Here is a 20,389-nt window from a genome sequence, read left to right as displayed (position 1 = left end):
TATTGTATGTATGTATGCATGCATGTATTTCTAGAGACAAAGTCTCACTCTGTCACCCCAGCTAGAGTGCAGTGGCATTATCATAGCTCACTGCAACCTCAGACTTCTGGGCTCAAGTGATCCTCTTGCCTCAGCCTCCCAGAGTGCTAGGATTACAGGCATGAGCCACTGCGCCCGGCCTCCATACCCTGCCATATATTTGTAACGTATGACTACAGTGGTTTTCTGGGGGCCTCCTGTCAGTCACCTTTCCTGACCAATGTCTCTTCTATTCTCCAAGGCCACCTTGCTAACTCTGTCTCTTGACTAATGTACATGCTAACACTTCTACAGAAATAAGGGGAGCAACCCTGACCTCTCTAGCTGCATGTTTTAAAGTCATGGTGTTTTTACCATCCCACCAGTCCTTTAGCTCACCCTCCTAAATCATCTGGTCCTATGGCTTATGGTCATTTTTATCTGCCCAAGATTTCAAGGTATACTCTCATTTTAAAAAGTAAAGCCTCCACAAGCATCTGTTGATCGACGGCAGAGTTTATAATCTAGTTGGAGAGATAATATACCTTTGTGAAACAAAAAGCCATGTAACCAAAAGCACAAAATTAAAGAATAAAAACTGAGTTCATAGAGGTTCAGGAGATGCAAAGTAGATAAGTGATCTGTCAGGTTGGACTAGTCGGGGAAAGTTTCCAAGGGCATGTAAGTTTTGAGCTTTGAATTGGAATTTAAGGAGGTGATGGACGTGCGTTGGTGGAGAGGTGGACATTGTCAAGCAAATGCACAAAGGGAAACAATGCAAGATATAACTCAAGCCAGGACAGGTGCCCCACCCTGCCATTTCCCTGTCTCAGCAACTCTGCGTGATCTGCCACCACATCTGTTTCAGTTACAAAAGAGCTCCTGTGACCTAGTGCCCACCAAGCTTTCTGCTCTACCAAATTCACCACTTACGCAGCCCTTGCCAGGTACTCCAGGCTGAGCTGCAGGAGGAAGGTGTATATGTAGGGAATGTTTGTAGGCATTGTCACTATGTCCCATCTCTCTAGTCTGGACCTCAGGTAGGAATATATGACCTTCTGTATACCACCTAGGTGACCAGTGGAGGAAAAATGCTTGTTGGAGTAGAAGGAGGCAGGAATATAGAGGATCAAGATGGCTATTTTACCACGGAGTAGGCTAATATCACTTTGAAGGTCCAAGGTGCTGCCACTTCTGAAAAATCCCAGGTTGCATGGATATCCTTCCTCACAGGAGGAAGGCTTCATCACCACAGAACATGTATCAAACAACACTGCAAATAGTATACAACTTAAATTATAGTCCCTGCCCCTAGGAGCTTGCTGCCTAACAGAAAAATTGGAACATAGCTAGGGAAAAAAATACATATGATACATTTGTTTAAAAGTTGTTAAATGTCCAAGTGCAATATCATTTGATTTCTTTTTTTTTTTTTTTTTTTTTTTTTTTTTTTTTTTGAGAGTCTTACTCTGTTGTCTGGTGAGTGCTGTGGTGTCAGCCTAGCTCACAGCAACCTCAAACTCCTGGGCTCAAGCAATCCTCCTGCCTCAGCCTCCCGAGTAGCTGGGACTACAGGTGTGCATCACCACGCCCGGCTAATTTTTCTATTTTTAGTAGAGACAGTCTCACTCTTGCTCAGCCAGGTTTCGAACTCCTGAGCTCAAGGGATCCGCCTGCCTGGCCTCCCAGAGTGCTAGGATTACAGGCGTGAGCCACTGCACCGAGCCTCATTTGATTTCTGATCTCATTCATTCATTCAACCAACATTTACTGTCTACTATATGACCCTGAGCTGGGGTCACAAAGATGCATAAAACTTGTCTCTGCCTTTAAGGAGCTCACAGTTGGAGCTGATTTGGAGAGACAGATAAATAAACAAATAATTACAATACCATATAGTTTGCGCTATATAACATAAGACTACACAAAGTGCTTGGGAATGCAGAAAAGGGAGAACTAAATGAACCTGAGGGAGACAGGGAAAGCTGAATAGGAGTTTCTCAAAATAAGAGACTCGGAGAGGGGATCATAATGAGAGGGATGACATCCCAGGATTCAGAGAGAAAGGTAGAAAAGGGCTTCGTATTTCCAGGAAATAGTGCAAAACTCTGGTTGGAACTCACTGTGCCTAGTGAAAGATGAGGCAGGGAATATGTGAAGCAGCCTGAATCTGAAGAGCCCAGTATGCTTTGCTAGGAAGTCTGAACTGTATTACATAGGCAATGGGAAGATCAGAGGAAGTTTTAAGCAGGGAAATTATATGATCACATATAAGCAGTATGATCCCAGTTCTCCAGCCTCCTTGGGCAAGTCACTTAATCCCGAAACACTATTAGTGTCTTCATCTATAAAACGGGGATAATATTAATAGTAGTACCTACCTCGCAGGGTTAATTTGAGGAGTAAATAAGCTAATGTTTGTAAAACAATTTGCAGAGACTGGCACATACTCAGTGCTCCATAAATTTTAGCTGTGATTACCAGGCATGTTTCTTAGAAAGGTAACCTTGTTGGCAGCATGGAACATAAACTGTAGTAGGGAAAAGATTGATGGAAGGAGGTTCAATTAAGATGATATTGCAATTTAAATCCAGTTATAACGTCTTGAACTGGGATTTGGATGTAGAAAGTTAGGGAGATGGAAAAGTGAAGGATGAGTCCAGCTTGGGAGACTGGGCAGACCAGTACAACCATTAACCAAGTTCAGAGATAAGGGTAGCCAGAGGATGGGGTGTGGGTGCAGGAACAGTTTGGAACCCGTTGAATGAGAAATGAAGCCACAGAAGACGGAAACCTGGGGAATACCAATATTTAAGGGGAGGCCAGAAGAGCCAGTGGAGTAAGAGAGACGAGAACTCACGGTCAGTGTGAACTGCGAATGGGGGCAGGGGGGGGGAGGGACACCACCATCAGCTAACCATTTGTTTACGTTATACAATCCCCCCCCACCCAACTTAACGTGCATACATCCTATTTTCTAGTCAGTTCCTTGATTCTTGCTTCTCAGTGTCCTGCTTCTTGTAGAGACCGCGTTTTCCCCTTTTGCCCTCTCCTAACTGAAGGAGGGAAAAGTCTAGCATCTCTCAACACAGTCACCTAGGTGACCTCTAATCACAAGGGAAGGGGTGAAAAGGGGGGAAAGGAAGAAAATGATTTTTAAGAAAAGAAAAAGTCCGCGACGACCTCTAATAATTGAAGTTCCACCTCCCTGTATCCTGCCACGCTGCTCTCTTGCCGCCGTATCGGGCTCCTGGCCGCGAAGTGGGACGGGAGATGTAGTCCTCAAGACTGACCAGGGTGGCACGACTGAAGAACTCGGTTTCCCAACTGGCTCTCGAGGCGCCTGCGCAGATGGCTGCCCCGGCGAGTGGTAAACAGAGACGTCAGGCGGGGGCTGCTGCTTGGAGCAAAACAAAAGGGAAACCCGGGGGGCGGGGGGTGGGGGGGTTGATAGGGGAATCGGTGCGGGAATTAGAGAGGCTGGGCTTTGGGGACCTGGACAGTATTAAGAGTGGCGAGAAGGGAAGAGGCGGGGGGAGGGGAGTCAGGGGAGGGGCAAGTGACGCGGGAGAGCGGGGCTTGGGGGAGGGCAGCGATCCGGGTGGAGGAAATTTGGGAGGAGTGCCCGGGGGGCAGCAACTCAAAAGGGGAGGGGACTGCAGCTAAGGAGACGTTCGGTGATGGGAGCGCAATGTATGAGGGGATACCGTGCCTCAGGTTTAAAAGAGCAGGAAGCTGAGTGAGAGGTTGGAGAAAAAGTGTCTTCGCTCGGCGGAGGTTACAGGTGGTGTCTCAGAAAGAGCTCTGAAGCTGCAGGCTGTAGTAGGGAAGAAGATCAGAGAACTGTGTGGAAGGGACAGTTTGGGGGCTAGCGTCCTGGAGCGAGGGGGAAGTTCGCGACTTTCTGCGGACTGGCAGGAATGTGCCTCCTGGCCCTCGGTGCTTCCCCCCTGGGGGGAGGCATCGTGAGGGACTGTGTCAGGCTTCACTGAATGCTGAGCCGCGGAGGTCCGACTCCACGTATGGATCCAGGGAATGAGAATTCAGCCACAGAGGCTGCCGTGATCACAGACCTCGATCTCGACTTCGAACCCCAGAGCCGTCCCCGCTCCTGCACCTGGCCCCTTCCCCGACCAGAGCTCGCTTGCGAGCCGTCCGAGCCGCCCGAGGTGGAGCCAGGTCTGGGAGAAAAGGTACACACGGAGGGGCGCTCAGAGCCTATCCTATTGCCCTCCCGGCTCCCAGGGCCGGCAGGGGGCCCCCAGCCCGGGATCCTGGGGGCCGTAACAGGTCCTCGGAAGGGAGGCTCCCGCCGGAATGCCTGGGGAAATCAGTCCTATGCAGAACTCATCAGCCAGGCCATTGAAAGCGCCCCGGACAAGCGACTGACACTCGCCCAGATCTATGAGTGGATGGTCCGTACTGTGCCCTACTTCAAGGACAAGGGTGACAGCAACAGCTCAGCAGGATGGAAGGTAACTATGACCCCCCTACCTTCTTCCCAACACCATCTACCCCTGGTCCCCTGGCCTCCCTTACTTCTACTCTGGAGCCCCTTTCGCTGCCCCACCCCCACCCCTTTGGGAAGCCCGGAGATCCACCTTCAGTCTTCAGTTAGACAACATTTACTTAGTACATAGTATATGCCACACTCAGTATTTGATGCTGGAGGATCACAGATGAATAAGACACTGTCCCTGCCTTGGAGAAAATCGAATTCTCTGCTCGCTGCTCAACACTCCCAGCACTTTGGCTTGGGCTGCCCCAAACACTTATTCCCACAGAGAAGTCTTTATCTTATGTACAGCAGGAACTGTGTGGATTCCCCACACGAACCTAGCCTTCCTTCTTCCCCCACCTCCCACCCCAACACCTTTTCTCCCATTCCTGTGGGATTACTTGGATTCCCAGCTTGCCTTCTTGTACCTCGGTGTAGAAGTACTGTTCTAGGACCGCTCTACCCAAGAGGAGAGAGTGGGGTGCCACAAGGTAAAAACAGTGATATTCATGGGGAAAGGTAGCTAATCTTATTATGCACTAAGAAGAAAAGGAGCTGTGAGCGGCTGTCTGGCTCAGTTTACCCTACAATGCCAAGAAACTCTCCCATGTAAGGGGCTATTCAAGGTTTTTTTTGGGGGGGGGGAGTCTTCATTTACTGTTGAGGAAGATTAGTCATGAAAAAGGAGGTAGGGCTCTGACTTTAGAGCACAAGGTTGGGAGTTCCCTTGGACTTCCATGAAGAAACTGTTAGGAAAGATCTCGCAGTATACTCTGAAAAACTTGCCCTGAGAAGTATAGGGCTCTAATCACAAAACTGGGGAGCTTCAACCCCTATTGACATCTTATACCTCCATGGGCGATGAGGTCAGCATATAACAAAGTACAGAGGGTTGAATGAGCAGAGGGTCTTCTCTTAGGTATAGGAGATTGAGAGATCAGATCTGTGATTATCCCTAGGGGCTGGGCAGAACAGAAGACGGGACAGCTGACTGAGACCCTTGGCACTATTTCTGGGTAGACTGCCACGCCACAGTCTCAGCTCATAAAGAGCTCCCCTCCTTGGACCCAGCCTTCACAGCTGTTTTTCTTTTCCCTTGGGTTCATTTTCCAGGGTAGACGAAATAACCACAAGTTGTTAGTTATACTGTGAGAGTATGGTCCCTCCTTGTAATTTACACTTATATGGGACTTTATAGTTGACAAAGTAGTTTTTAAATTTTTTGTTTTATTAATCTTCACAGCTATTCTGAGATTCCACATTTTACATATTAGGAAACTAGGTACAGAAAGGTTAGGAAACTCACCTAATAGCAGCAGAATGAGGACTTGAACTCAGGTCTAACTATAAATCATATTTTCCAAGAGCATGGCCCCGTCTCATTGGAATGATGGCAAAACCAAATCAGGCTAAGCCTGGGACTTCCGAGGCCTCCCTATCCCCTCTGAGCGGGAAGTCTCACACATGAACTGGCTTCCCTGATGATGTGCCAAGGTTACTCCCACCCCACCAGGGGGCGGCACTCACTTAGAACAAGAAAGCTAGGTTAGGTGGCTTGGGGAGGAATTAGCGGTCACCACCCCCCCCCCCGCCACTCCCACCCCTGCCTTCCAAAACATAGGAGTTACGGGCTTCTAGGGAACTGACCTCTCCAGTTAAAAGGCTGTACCACTTGCTAGTTCAAGGCCTAGAGAAGACAAATGGGCCTTGTGGCTACTAAGTGGTGAGGAGGGGAATTGGCCTTCTCGGTAGACCCAGAGTTAGAGGATGAAAAGGGAGGGGATCATGGTGCCAGAAGTCACTGTGATCCTCAGTTACTGCGAGCCGAGGCTAGATGGACAAGTGCAACTCCATGAAGGAGCTAGAAGCATCAGCACAGCCAGAATAGTTGGAGTGCCACTCCCATAGGGTCCCAGGGACACAAGGAGTTCTTTGGCTAAAGAGCCCTGGAACTAGAAGCTGCTCAAGGAATTGTTCCTCAGGCAAAGGGTCTTATCTTGGAACACCAGTCAGAGAAAAACACAAGTGGTTTCTGACTGTCCGTAACCTCAGCCTCCTAGTTGCTCCAAGCCTTTATGAGCGCCTTCTGAATTTCTAAAGAGCTCCATGTGGGAGGTCAAATGCCCCCAAGGTTTGAGAGTTTATGCGCAAATTCCTGAGAAGTGGGGGAAAGGGGCTAGGAAGGAGGGAGGAAATAGAAGGCAGGTTCCCAGAGGGAGAAAAAAAATCAAAACCATGGTGTAACTAGCCTGTGGCAACCAGTAAAAATACTGAACTGGGGGCTCAAAAAGCTTCCAATCTCTGCTCCCTGGGCTGCTGGAAAAAAGAAACGTATCCCTAATACAATGTCACCAGTGAGGGAGAAAGGAAAAACACATAGCTTCCAATACCCACAGCACTCAAGAGCTGGCAGAGCCTCAAGGGGAACCTCACCATCGTCACCCGGGGCCCATCTACCAATCAGAAAACAAATATTGATTATGTACTGTGAGCTTGAGTACGTATTGAGTATGTGCTGTGAGCTTGGCACTCTGAGAGGGCACTGTTGGGGGCTGTGGGACCGGAGGACATTGTCTGTGACCTTGGCACTTACACTTGATGAGACAAATTACATGAAACCATAAACAACACAATATAGATTTGGGTAAAATTGTGTGGAACAGATTTAAAATATTGTACAAGAAATTTGGCTGTCGAAGTCAAGCAACCACTTTTATAAAAGAGGCAGAATTTAAGCTTGGCCAACTAGTAGAATTTAGAGACGGGAGATCTTTCCTAGGAGAAGGAGGGAGGGGGGATTGAACCTTGTGTATTTGAGGCACAGTGAGGAGCCTAGACTGGATGTAGTTGAGGGTATGTGTCATGGATTGGGAGAAATAAGGCTGGGATTCAGAAAAAAAGGAATCTTGAAATCCTATAGAGCGCTGGATGGCCCAAATACTCTGTGGGGAATGGGGCACCAGCTGTGCTGGGATTCCAGCCCTTCAGCCTATTCAGAGAACTGGCTCAGGGCAGGGTGAGTCAGTCCTGGGCTGGTGTTACACCACTGTCCTGTAAACTCCACCCAAACCTGCACTCAAGGAAAGGGGTGGAATGCTCTTTCCCACCTGAACCTAGTTCTTGCTGGGCCAGGAGTACACCTCCCAGACGCCCACCAGAACCGGACACCCTCCCTCCCCCAAGACTCAGGAGGAGCACAGTGCTGGGAGCTTTTCCAGGGTGGGCACCGTGCCCTCTGCAGTAGGTTGTTATCACCCGTTGTCTCCCTGGCCCCTGTGCAGAGAAGTCTGGAGCAGAGGCTGCACAGCTTGTCTTGGGGTAGGAACTGTGTGTGGTCTCCTCCCCCTCACACCCCGCTCCCATCCCCACCCCCAGCCCTGCCAGTTTCCCCGCTGGGGAAGGAGCCAAAGAAATGTGACTTTCTTTGAGTCTCCAGGAACACCCCTGCTGTGCCCTAGCATCCTTTTAGACTAGACTGCTGGCCTTTGACCTCCCCTACATACACCTCATGCCCCTTTCCTGCTGCCTCTGCCCCCTCCAGAACTCGATCCGCCACAACCTGTCCCTGCACAGCAAGTTCATCAAGGTTCACAACGAGGCCACCGGCAAGAGTTCTTGGTGGATGCTGAACCCCGAGGGAGGCAAGAGCGGCAAGGCGCCCCGCCGCCGAGCCGCCTCCATGGATAGCAGCAGCAAGCTGCTCCGGGGCCGCAGCAAGGCCCCCAAGAAGAAACCACCTGTGCTGCCAGCCCCATCCAAAGGTGCCACTCCGACGAGCCCTGTTGGCCACTTTGCCAAGTGGTCAGGCAGCCCTTGTTCTCGAAACCGTGAGGAAGCCGATGTGTGGACCACCTTCCGTCCACGAAGCAGTTCAAATGCTAGCACTGTCAGCACCCGACTGTCCCCTCTGAGGCCAGAGTCTGAGGTGCTAGCAGAGGAGGAAATACCAGCCTCAGTCAGCAGCTATGCAGGGGGTATCCCTCCTACTCTAAATGAAGATCTAGAGCTATTAGATGGGCTCAATCTCACATCTTCCCATTCCCTGTTATCTCGGAATCGTCTCTCTGGCTTCTCTTTGCAGCATCCTGGGGTTACCGGTCCTATACACACGTACAGTACCTCCCTCTTCCGACCAGCAGAGGGGCCCCTGTCGGCAGGAGAAGGGTGCTTCTCAGGCTCCCATTCTTTGGAGGCCCTGCTTACCTCTGATATGCCACCACCCCGTGCTGATGCCCTCATGACCCAGGTAGATCCCATTCTGTCTCAGGATCCAACATTTCTATTGCTGGGAGGGATACCTTCCTCCAGTAAGCTGGCCACTGGAGTCGGCCTATGTCTCAAGCCCCTAGAGGCTCCAGGCCCCAGCAGTCTGGTACCCACCCTTTCTATGATAGCACCTCCTCCAGTCATGGCGGGTGCTGCCATCCCCAAGGCCCTGGGGCCTCCAGTGCTCACACCCCCTACTGAAGCCACAAGCCAAGACACAATGCCTCAGGATCTAGATCTTGATATGTATACGGAGAACCTGGAGTGTGACATAGATAGCATCATCAGTGACCTCATGGATGGGGGCGAGGGACTGGACTTCAACTTTGAGCCAGGTACAGCACCCCCTAATCATCTTAGCTCTCACAACCTATGTCCACTCCTAGGTGCCCAGCTAGTCCCATGATCTGAGCAATGGGGAGCTTTAGAACAAGGGATAGTCAGAGCTCCTGGGGAATTGGAGGAAGGATGTCAAATTAGAGTGGCATAGTTTCCAGATGGGACCTCCAGGCCCCTCAGTAGTGCCCACCCCTGCAAGGTAGCACAGAATAGGTGTGTGTGTGTGTGTGTGTGTGTGTGTGGAGAGGGGGGAGGTGTCTCTGTTTTCCTTGGTGTGAATCTGGATGGTGGAAAGTTGGCATGCCCCAGATAAGCTTCTTACCTTGTCCTCTATTTCTTCTTCCCACAGATCTCTGAGTCATGGCTGGAAGCTTTGTCCCCTGCTTCAGAGGTGGAGCCAGGCGTGTCCATATCCACTCTTTATCCTTGAGCCCTCCCCAGGAAATTGGGACCCTGCTTTAGAGCTAGGGTGGGGTCTGGTCACACTCCGTGTTGAGGAAATTATAAAGACAAAGCTGTCCCACATGGGGACTCTGGGGGGAGGGATATGGGAGGGGGAAAGGGAGAGGGTTTATTTTCACTGTGCCAATTAGGGGGTAAGGTCCCCTCTCAGGAGCCATCCTCGGCTTCCCCCATTCCCACCCCCTAGGCTTTGTAGCAGGGGCGGGCAATGCTGTTGGAAATGTGAAGTCACCAGTGGCCTTACCCCTGCCTTTGGGAGCAGGATTTTTTTGTAGAGAGTCTTATCTGAGCTGGGCCAGGCTAGGTCAAGCCTGGGGTTTTTATGCAGTGGCCCCTTAGGCCAGTGGGGTGGGGTGGGTGGGGGGTATAGGGGACCTGGAAGGGCCAAGGTCTGAGCACTGGAGTGGCTCGCCAGGCCAAATCACCCTTGAAAGGCTGCAGATAACAGAAAGTCTTTTTATAAACTTTTAAAGAAATATAAACACAAATATAGAGATTTTTAACAGTGGCAAGGTGCTAGTGATGGGGAGAATGCTTTTTTTCTTTCTGAAGGCTTTGTCATAGTGACATGATACAAACACTACAGATACTAGGAGAAACACAGGGAAGTGGGGAAGAGGTGGGGAGTAACAGTGAACAAGGGGAGGAGCCCCATTTGGACCAGGTCTAGAAAAAGGTCTATGCATAATAGGCTGGAGTTTCCCTAAGGAAAAAGCTAAGCCAGATCCCCTCATTCTGTCAACTTGTGCCTGGGAGTGTGTGGTGTTGGTGCAGCCACATTCTTCTATGACCCAATGTGAGTTAGTGCTAGGGTGGGAGAGTGCATCGAAGGCCTAGAATTAGCCTGGGGCCTGGGAAGAGGGTGGGACGGTAGAGAAGAGGAGGGAAGGATTTAGGGTGGTAAAGTTAGGCACAGAGACCTCCCTGCTCAAGGCCCCTGACAGCTGTCCCTGCCCTTCTTCCCCTTCCCTGACTACAGGGGTTATGTGGAAGTGTGTGTGGTAGCAGGCAGCGGGGAGGGGAAGAACAGGCAAGGGGGAGCTGGGGAGCTTGGCTGAGGGTCTGGGAAATGAGTGGGGATGGGGGGAATGTGGATCAGGTTTACTAGCACCTGCCAGGGAGGCCATCTGGGGCTCCTTCTCCACCCCAGCCCCCAAGCAACCCCTCCCCCAATGCCCTTTGCATTGTCCCCTCCCCCGCCCCTGCTGTGGGTTCCCATCATTTCCTGTGTCAGCGCCTGGCCTACCCAGATTGTATCATGTGCTAGATTGGAGTGGGGAAGTGTGTCAAATCAATAAATGAATAAATTCAATAAATGCCTATAACCAGCTCTTGTTTCTGCTGCCTTGCTGCTTCCCTCGGATAAGGGGGAGGGTGGGAGGAAAGGCGACGGGCGAGCGATCAGGCGGGGCGGAGGAACTGCCCAGAGGCAGAGAGGTGGGGGTGGGGGAATTTTGGCCCAGGGAGGTGGTGGAGTGTGGTGGGGGAGGGACATCTAGCCCCAGCAGGAGTAGGCGGGCTGCGAGATAGGCCTCCCAAGGGGAGGTAGTCTGGTTTGAGAAGACCCCACCCCCTACTCAGTCCCTCAAAGGCTCATTGTACTAAACTTCACAGTCTTTCCTCACCCCCACCCATGTGCTCGCCCCAGCCCTCCTGCTGCTCCCATCCACCCTTGGAGCCTCCACTGTGCCTGAGGCATACTTAAGCCTTAGTGCAGATATTGGGAGAAGGAGTCTTTCTAGAAAAAGAAATCTCACATTAAATTCCAGTAATTTCATACCTAGTATTACTGCTCTCACTTGGTCACTTTATTGAGTTAGCGACGTCTATCCCTCTTATTGAGAACCTCTGCTTTGGTCTTAAAGATAACAGTCTTGCGAGTGGGCGTGTCTCCATCTGATCGTCCTGATGATTTGGACTAGAAAGAGAAATTAAGTAGATAAACAAAGAGGCCCCTGCAGGGAAGGTTTTTCCAAGCTAGGGCTAAAGGAAGGACAAAAAGAGGTTGGAGGCAGGTCTTGGGCATAGCTGTTGGATTCTTGGAAAGGAAATTTATCCCAGAGGGCCAGGGTAGAGGATCATTCAGTTGGCTGGTGGGGAGAGGGTGGTGCTGGGGCAGACCATATTCAGAGAGTCTTACTGGAACGGCCACGGCAGATTTAATTGGAACGGCCTTCTTGGCTTCTTGGATTCTAAGCATCTTCAGTCGGTTCCTCTCCAGGGCTTCACATTGTGTGCGAAGCGCTTCTAAGAACAGGGAAAGGGCACCTGCACCTCTGAGGCCTAGAAATCTTACCCATCCTGGCCCTCCCATCATTCAAACAATCAACTGGAGCAACCTGGCCTAAGATAGATAGGATGGGGTGGTGGTAGGAAGATATACCTAGAAGACAGTCAAGAAATGGGGGGAGGAGGAAGTAACACATGAACACCCTGGTTTAAGCTGAACATCCCTCCTAAAGTGGATCTGGACCCTATTCCCCCTCTCCTAGGCTCCTATGATCCTACCTGCCATATAGGGGATCCTTGTCTCACCCTATATTCTCCATCACACAGCTATATACAGTACCCTCCCCCATCACACTCCTTACCAAGTAGCTCAGGCTCTGGATTCTTCAGGAGGGGCACGAAAGCTCTATAGGCATTCTGAAGTCTGGGTCCTGTGAACATAGCAGTGTGCTATCCCCAACTCCTGTCACCCAGTCTCCACCCTTCCAAAGCCTAAGATTTCAGGAACCTAATACTAAACATTGCCTTGAACTGATTGTACCTTATTTCCTCCTAAGGGAGAGCTATGGTATGGACCCCAGGATGAGGTGGGGGAAACACGGTATGTGTGAACCTAACCTATTGTTATGGAGGCAGTGCCCTTTCTTAGGCTGACTAGAGATGGTCAGTTTGGATCTGGTTGAGGGTGCCCTATTTTAAAGACAAAGTTCACAATCCATCTTGAGGGCCTTGCTCTATCTCCGGGGAACACTCTCAAGCATCTACCTGGTCCCCCACGCTCCACCTTACAAACGTAGTAGGTGCTTCGAGTTGTAAGGAATTTGCTGGCATATTCTCCAGGGGTCTTCGTCATGAAAAGCATCTTCATTGTCCCCGTTTCATCACACAAATCAACGGTGTCTGGAGGGAGGCCACAGGGTAATTGGGGCAGCTAAGGAAAGAGAGTGGGAGCAAACGGGGCCAGTGATCCTATACAGAATGAACTGGAGGAAGCTGTAAGGATACAAGGGACTCCCTTCCTGCCACAAGGAGGGTTTGGGGGCTAGAGATGACCCTACTACTTCTGACCCTTAGCCATTAGTCACCTCCCCAAACTCCTCACCTCTTTTAGGCAACCCCACTTTACTTCGGACGTAACATAGCAACCGGCGGACAGAGCAATTGGTATTGACCAGAAACTGCTGATTATCTGAGAAGAGATGGGATGGGGCATGTGGGCCCTTCTCTAGTTATACCATTTCTGTGATCTCCACTGCCCTCAAACCTCTCCATACCCATAAACAGACTCCAGGTCTGTGCTGCCCCTCACCTCCATGGTTGATGAAAATGAACATGCTCTCAAGATCGCCTCACTGCTCAGGGAGTGCCCTGATGAGTCATGGAGAAGCAGGGTGTTTGAGAGGCCTTAGGGAACCAAGTAGGCCCGTAGGATTGGGGGACTGGTGAGGCAGATGGATCTCATAGGCTGAGGAGGCCCAGAATGGGCAGATGGAGAGAGCTGTTGGCAGTTGTGGATAACCAGCATCCCTAGGGGTGGGGCCTGAGGCTGCAGTTGAGGGATTATGAGGTCAGAAGTGGTATGTGAGGCAGAAAGTGGAGTAAGGATAAGGAGAGAAGAACTTGGGTGGGATCTGTAAAATATTAGTTGGGAATGGGGGCAACATGGTAAATCTAACCCTAAACTGGACCCTGGAATGAGTGCAGGACACCTGGAGAGAAGTAAGTTTCCAGAACCATACTCTTTTTTCAGTTAATTTGTAGTAGTACCACTTCCACAGCATGTCTACTACTCCTTTTTCCTACCCTCAGTACCACCCCTCCCACCCTCATTGTACCCCATGTTTCCCCTGCTCCCTGCCCCATAACAGACAGTCTTGATGATTATCAACAGAAACTTTATTTCTTATTGATTCAGGAACAATTGAAGGGTAGATGTTAAGAGGGATGGAGGGAGAAAGAATCCTACCAAAAGGAAGGGCTAGGCTGGGGGAGATGAGAAACAGGTACAGGACAAAGGGGCAATTCTCAAGTAGGGAATACTGAATGAAGGGGTAGTTACATGGGGGCACAAAATTTAAAATCAGCCACAGAGGGCTCGGACCCAGGCTGGTTGGATGAAGGGAAGTTAGTACCACTGGGGGCTATGGGACCCTGGGGTTCTGTCAGGGGGTTGGGGCTCAGGTTTCAGGCTTCAGGGTATAACACAGGGCGGGGGGGCCAGTAGGGGCTATGCTGGTTGCTGGGGGAGCCCCCAGGCCCCTCCCCGAGGGCCCCTCCTTTTGAGGGAATCTCACTGACGAGGCAGAGTCGCTCGCTGTAGTCTGGCTGCAGACTCTCTGCCAGTCCCTTAGACACACCACTCCAGGCCTAAAGACAGATATGTCCAGGTCAGGGGTCAATTAGAGGCAGGAAGTAAAAGACCCAGGCTCTGTGCCAAAGGAGCTCTCACAACGTCTGCAACCACTGTGATTATGGAAGGAACACACAGACTCTTGAGCCCCCAGTACCACTGTTTCCACCCACTTCACGCAATCTATAATGTTCTTCAGTGTCTCTGTCTAGCCCATCCCCCATTTGGTCGGCCACATCCTGACAGTTTGTGCAGGCCCCCCCCCCCCCCCCCCCCCGTCTGCCTTGCTAGCAGGCAGTTGGCAGTTGACAGACTGCAGCATGCTTATGACAGCGTTCTCACCGAAAAGTTCCCGTGGTATTCAGTAACAAGATCTTCTAGGTTCTTGAGGGTGGGAATTCGGGGCATTGTCCTGATGGGGGAGAAAGAGGGAGCAGAGGAGCACACAGGTTAAAGTGTTTTTTTTGTTTTGTTTTGTTTTTTTGGTTTTGGTGTGGGGTTTTTTTTGTTTTGTTTTGGTTTGGTTTTTTGAGAGAGTATGGCTCTATCCCCTGGGCTAGAGTGCTGTGGCATCAGCCTAGCTCACAGCAACCTCAAACTCCTGGGCTCAAGCGATCCTACTGCCTCAGCCTCCCGAGTAGCTGGGACTACAGGCGTGCACCACAATGCCAGGCTAATTTTTTCTTTTTTTAGTAGAGACGGGGTCTCACTCTTGCCCAGGCTGGTCTCTAACTGAACTACTGAGCAGCTCAAGCGATCCACCCACCTCGGCCCCCCACAGTGCTAGGATTATACGTGAGCCACCAGGCCCCACCAGGTTAAAGCTCTTTTTTTTTTTTTTTTTGGCAGGGTCTCTCTCTCTCTCTCTCTGTTGCCTGCAAGAGTGTAGTGGGGTCATCACGCCTCACCACAACCTCACACTCTCACATTGCTGGGCTCAAGCAATCCTCCTGCCTCAGCCTCCCAAGTAGCTGGGACTACAGGCTAATTTCTCTATTTTTTGTAGAGACGGAGTCTCGCTCTTGCTCAGGCTTAAAGTTCTTTTTACCCTTCTTCCAGTTATCCCATATGGAATGATGTGATTCCGTGTTCTCTGTGCCTGTGGCTTCCTTCCATCATCATGCCCTCTTGGGTGATCCCTCGGTCCTTACTGTCCCATCCTCTACTCCTGGAGATCCCGCAATAGTAGAGGAGGGTTCCTCTACTATTCCCAGCCACTCCCACCTCATTTTTTTAGGCTTTCCAAAATCTCACCGTTCCAGCCAGCAATACACACAGATGAGGCCAATAATCAATCCCATGGAGCCGACGGGGATAAGCACAGCTTCCAATGCAAACAACGAAGGATTATCCCCACTTGATCTTGGCCAAAAGGCCGAGAAGTGATACGACGAAGGATTCTCTATAGGAAAATAGAAAAGGAATGTGGACCTTACATTTGTGGTGCCCCTATTATGTGCCAACATTTGTAGAGCCCCAACTTGGTGCCAGGCACTGTGCTAAACACATTCCCTATACTTAATCCTCACAACAGCTCCTGAGAGGGAGGAACAATTATTATCTCCGTTCTACAGGTGAGGAAACAGACTTGAAGAGGTTTAGTGATGTGCCCGAGTCCAAAGAGGTAGTATGTGGCAGATCCTAGATCTGTCTAGTTCCAAAGCCATCTTCACCATGCAGGCTCTCTGGGAATGCTGTAGGGAAATCCTATATATTCTATATCCCCCTTGGCCTCCTTCTCAATCCACTCCCCTACTCTAACAATGCAACAACCCATTCCTACCCAGAAAAACCCTGCTTTCTAGGGGTTGGGGGTGAACAGTGAGGGGAAATAGGGCACCAAGTTTGGGGGCTCAGTGATAGGGAGGTACAGCAAAAGACAGTGGTGTTAGAAAGGTTGGAGTGTTGGACCTATGGATTGGGGTCATGTATTAGACCCATTTTACCCTTTGAAGTATTGCTCCCCCAGTGGATTGGATGGCTCCATTCACTCCAATGCTGAGCACTTCCACAGAGTGGGTTAAAGCGACTCCGAACACGGAATGTGTAGAGTTTCTGCCCATCCACACTAGGCAGGGAGAAGCTATGTCTGTGATCCACTGACTGTTCCTTGGGGAGAAAGATGGTGAGGGAAAAGTGGGTGTCCATAAAATAAGGGAGAATTAAAATGTACTCCTGCACCCCATTCCACCCCCATGTCATCTCTGGTTCTTTCCAGTTCCTCCCTCCTCTCTTGACTACTCAAGCCACACTGGTCCCTTCACTGACTTGAATCTAATGTCTCCTCTCCGGATCCCTTTAATGGCTTCCTTTTGTTTACTTGTTTATCTGGTACCAGGAAGAGTATGGGTAGGCAATCCTCAATGATAACTCACTGGTGATGATAGGGAAAGGAGTTGGAGGATGGTGGGGGTGAGCAGAGGAACTGGAGGCAGAGAGCAGGAGCTCGGTATTAGGTCCCCCTATCCGGCTAATTGAATCCTTTATCCCCATTTGCTTGGCCTCAGCTGCTACATTTATATCCCCAGTCACTCACAGTCCAGCTGCGGTCCCGGTCACTCCGGTACTGCACCAGGTGCTCCAAGCAATGGTCCAAGTATGTGTTGTTCCAGCTCAGCTCTAGCTGGGATTCACTCAGGTTGCGAAGTGTTAGATTCCTCGGAGCCCAGGGGATCACTGGAGATATGTGTGCGTGTGTGGTCATTCCCCTGGCCTAGACAAGTCAGGATCCTGAAGGTAGTGCTCCTTACCCCTCCTCCCTTCCCATCCTGATCCCCTATCTCCTCTTTTATGTGCATGTACCCTTATGGTAAGAGAATATCACCCCCTAGACTCCAGTGTCCCACAATATCCCTAGGATTTTGACCTCTTCTTTCCAAATTACCCAGATTCTGCAGTTTTAGTATCTGTATGGCCTGCCTCATGGCATTCCGTGGGTCCTGGAGCTGGACCACAAATGTTTGGTAGAGATGGATCTCCTTTTTTTCCAACCGACAGCCAGAATTAATCTCTTCAGAGAATAGGTAGTGGCCACACTCCTGGGCTTTATCATTATCAGAATTCTTGTACCTAGAGGAGAAGGGTTGGAAGGAAGAGGAACAGTGGGCCAATTTGGGTACTGCAGATATCCACAGCCCAGCCGCCCTTCCTCTGAACTGACTTATGCCTTACCCCATGAGAAAAGAGTGGGGCACCTGCGAGGCTGGCTACCCTCTTTCTTGTCTCGGATCCAGCCCACCTCTTCTTCCTCCCCTCTGCTACCCCCTCTTCCCTTCTCATACCAATAGCGAAGAGTCAGGTTGGTAGGCTGGGGCTCAGAGCTGATGTTCCAAGTGCAATTCATGTACTCAACATTGAACACAAAACACTGAACCTTTGGGAGGGGCAGAGAGGAAACATTGAGGGACCTAGGGGGCACAGAGGTCAGGAAGAAATCTAGGTTGGGGAGAAAATGAAGTGGGGGAGGAAAAAAGAAGAAACGATGGTCAGAAGAAGAAGTAGCATGAGACAGGGAACCTTTCCCCTTGCCCTTCCCACTCTACTCTTAATTCTGCCCGCATGATTGCAGTGGCCAGTGGCAGATTGCAGATCTCTGTTCAGCCTCTTCCCACAACCTCCCTTCTCACCAACCCCCTCCAATCCCAGATTTCCCACCGGCTGTGGTGTCTTCATTCCCATTGAGCGTGAGGACTGTTGTGTTCAGCCCCACCCCCAGCAGAGGCAGCTGCAGGAATAAGAGGGATCTGAGTGGTGATGATGGCCTCAACATGGCGCTTGCTCTTCGTTCCCTAGGTGTAGTCTGTGTCAGGAACCTGGGCCCCTCACCCATTACCCCTCCCCACCCACACATTTCCTTCTGTCATAGCTTCCGGTGGAAAGAACCTTAGAAACCAGGGCTTTACAGAGGGCGTGGCAAATGGGTAGTGTGACATAGGCTAAGTCTCTAGGAGATTAGGTGCTGCCATAGGGTGGTGTTAAGTAGAGACTAAGGCTGGGTATCCAATAGTGTCACAGACTTAATAATCCTCAGACCACCTAGATCCTGGGAAGGATCTGCTCACCACCACTCCCACCATTCCCAACCACATTCTCCTCTAAAACATTATGTCATATAGTGGAGGGTCTGAACCTCTATCATCCCCATCCTATGCTATGTGCCTTCCTTGGCTCAGTCACCCTTAAAATCTCTGTTAAAGCCCTACTGTCTTGGGAGGACAGAAAATAGTCTTGGTTCTTGTGGGCATATATATATATATATATATATATCTGTCTTTTCTCTGACCTAATCTGAACCAGAATACTCACCCGTGGCTGCTGCCTGAGCTGGATCCCTGTTGAGACTGGTGAGGAGGTCTGACTTAGAAGAACATTCTGGAAATGGAACAACTAGCTCCAAACTCCCTGTCTTCCCTAAAATCTATTTCTCTTCCTGTCTTCCCTATTTCAGTTAATGGTATCATCACCCTCTCAGTTACTCAGGCTTGAAACCTCAGAATCATCTTCAACTTCTCCCTCTCTCTCACCCTAAGAATACAATCAGCTCTGCTTCTGTGGTGTTTCTCCCAGCAGTTTCCTCCTTTCCATTACCACAGCCTTGCTGCTAAATTAGCCTTTCATTATCTCTGGTCATGATTATTACTAGAACCCACTAACTGGTCCCCCTTTCTAAAGACCCTCTGCTCTCTAATCCATTCTTCATCCTATTGCCAGACTTACCTTCCCCCAAACACAGAGATGATTGGAGGAACTATTTATAGAAATTGTTTATTCAACAAACTCTTTAATATGTGCCAGGCACTGTGCTTATGTTCTGGGAATATATAGTCCAATAAGACATTCTCATCCTTCTAGAAGCTCATAGAAAAGTGGGGAAGACATAAACAAATAATACAATATAGTGTAATAAGTTCCTCAACATAGATGTGGAGATAATACAAAGTATATGAACACAGAAGAGGAAGTAACTAAATTTACTAAGATGGAGAGGGGGGTAGTTCAGGGAAGGCTGTGCCAAAGAAGTGCCATTTGAGTGGAATTTTAAAGAATGAGTGTAATTTTACCAGACGGGAAAGGGGGTAGGACATCAAGCAAAAGAAAAGAGCACTTGACTGGGAGTCTCAAGGAAACTGGATTAAATGGCCCAGGGTGTATTAGTTTGTTAGGGCTGACATAACAAATTACCCCCAGCTGGGTGGCTTAAAACAACAGAGATTTATTCTTTCACAGTTCTGGAGCCCAGAAATCTGAAATCAAGGTGTTGCCAAGGTTGAGAGGTTCCTTCTGAAGGCTTTGAGGAAGAATTTGTTTCCTGCTTCTATCTTCTAGCTGCTGGTGGCTGCCGTTAATCCTTGGTGTTCCTTGGCTTGTAGACACATCATTCCAATCTCTGCCTCTGTCTTCATATTACCTCTTCTCTCTTCTCCTCTGTCCTCCGTGTCTCTGTGTCTCTTTTACCTTTCTCTTCTTTTTTTTTTCTTTTTCTTCTCTCTCTCTCTCTTTCTTTCTTTCTCTTTTTTTTTTTTTTTTTTTTTTTGAGAGACAGAGTCTTTCTGACTAGAGTGCAGTGGCATGATCATAGCTCACTGCAGCCTTGAACTTCTGGGCTCAGGCAATCCTCTTGCCTCAGCCTCCTGAGTAGCTGGGACTACAGGTACATGCCACCACTCCTGGCTAATTTTTTAATTTTTTGTAGAGACAGGGTCTTACTATGTTGCCCAGGCTCTACTAAAAATAGAAAGAAATTATCTGGGCAACTAAAAATATATACAAAAAATTAGCCAGGCATGGTGGTGCATGCCTGTAGTCCCAGCTACTTGGGAGGCTGAGGCAGAAGGATTGCTTAAGCCCAGGAGTTTGAGGTTGCTGTGAGCTAGGCTGATGCCACGGCACTCCACCCCGGGCAACAGAGTGAGACTCTGTCTCCAAAAAAAATAAAATATAAAAGAAATGGGCTATCAAACCATGAAGAGACATGGAGAAAACTTAAATGCATATGATTAAGTGAAAGAAGCCAATCTGAGAAGGCTACATACTGTATGATTCCAACTATATGACATTCTGGAAAATACAAAACTATGGAGACAGTAAAAAGATCAGTGGTTTCCAGGGTTTAGGGGGAAGGGAGGGGTGAATACAGAGAGCACAGAGGCTTTTTAGGTCAGTGAAAATATTCTGTATGATACTATAATAATGGATACATGTCATACATTTGTCCAAACCCATAGACT

At 49.6% G+C, this 20,389-nt stretch overlaps 3 protein-coding genes across 6 annotated transcripts; 1 reads left to right on the top strand and 2 right to left on the bottom strand.

Annotated features, from left to right (window-relative positions):
• Nucleotides 1-3,365: 3,365 nt before the first annotated feature.
• FOXO4 (forkhead box O4) lies at nt 3,366-10,911 on the top strand. 3 transcript variants are annotated; one of them, XM_069462887.1, is made up of 4 exons: nt 3,366-4,211; nt 4,377-4,493; nt 8,058-9,117; nt 9,471-10,911. In XM_069462887.1, the coding sequence occupies exons 1-4, from the start codon at nt 4,011-4,013 to the stop codon at nt 9,476-9,478; spliced, it is 1,386 nt and encodes a 461-aa protein (XP_069318988.1). In that variant the 5' UTR covers nt 3,366-4,010; the 3' UTR covers nt 9,479-10,911. The 3 variants fall into 3 exon arrangements, with proteins under 3 accessions (XP_069318988.1, XP_069318987.1, XP_069318990.1); XM_069462886.1 differs by having other exon boundaries at nt 3,366-4,493; XM_069462889.1 differs by having other exon boundaries at nt 3,547-4,493; nt 8,058-8,762; nt 9,471-9,915.
• Nucleotides 10,912-11,399: 488 nt separating this feature from the next.
• C30HXorf65 (chromosome 30 CXorf65 homolog) lies at nt 11,400-13,146 on the bottom strand. Its single transcript, XM_069462929.1, has 6 exons — nt 13,122-13,146; nt 12,915-13,001; nt 12,578-12,712; nt 12,175-12,243; nt 11,724-11,830; nt 11,400-11,501 (listed from the first exon to the last, which is right to left on the bottom strand). The coding sequence occupies exons 1-6, from the start codon at nt 13,144-13,146 to the stop codon at nt 11,400-11,402; spliced, it is 525 nt and encodes a 174-aa protein (XP_069319030.1).
• A 668-nt stretch (nt 13,147-13,814) lies between these two features.
• IL2RG (interleukin 2 receptor subunit gamma) lies at nt 13,815-17,931 on the bottom strand. Of its 2 annotated transcripts, none has more exons than XM_069463493.1 (8): nt 17,817-17,931; nt 17,444-17,597; nt 17,047-17,231; nt 16,699-16,838; nt 16,109-16,271; nt 15,417-15,564; nt 14,505-14,574; nt 13,815-14,179 (listed from the first exon to the last, which is right to left on the bottom strand). In XM_069463493.1, the coding sequence occupies exons 1-8, from the start codon at nt 17,929-17,931 to the stop codon at nt 13,997-13,999; spliced, it is 1,158 nt and encodes a 385-aa protein (XP_069319594.1). In that variant the 3' UTR covers nt 13,815-13,996. The 2 variants fall into 2 exon arrangements, with proteins under 2 accessions (XP_069319594.1, XP_069319595.1); XM_069463494.1 differs by having other exon boundaries at nt 15,417-15,515; nt 16,111-16,271.
• Between the last annotated feature and the right edge of the window lie 2,458 nt (nt 17,932-20,389).

This window comes from Eulemur rufifrons, chromosome 30 (assembly GCF_041146395.1).
Source record: "Eulemur rufifrons isolate Redbay chromosome 30, OSU_ERuf_1, whole genome shotgun sequence".
NCBI lineage: Eukaryota > Metazoa > Chordata > Mammalia > Primates > Lemuridae > Eulemur > Eulemur rufifrons.
Note: the sequence above shows the minus strand (reverse complement) of the source record. Positions and strands in the feature narration are given on the sequence as shown.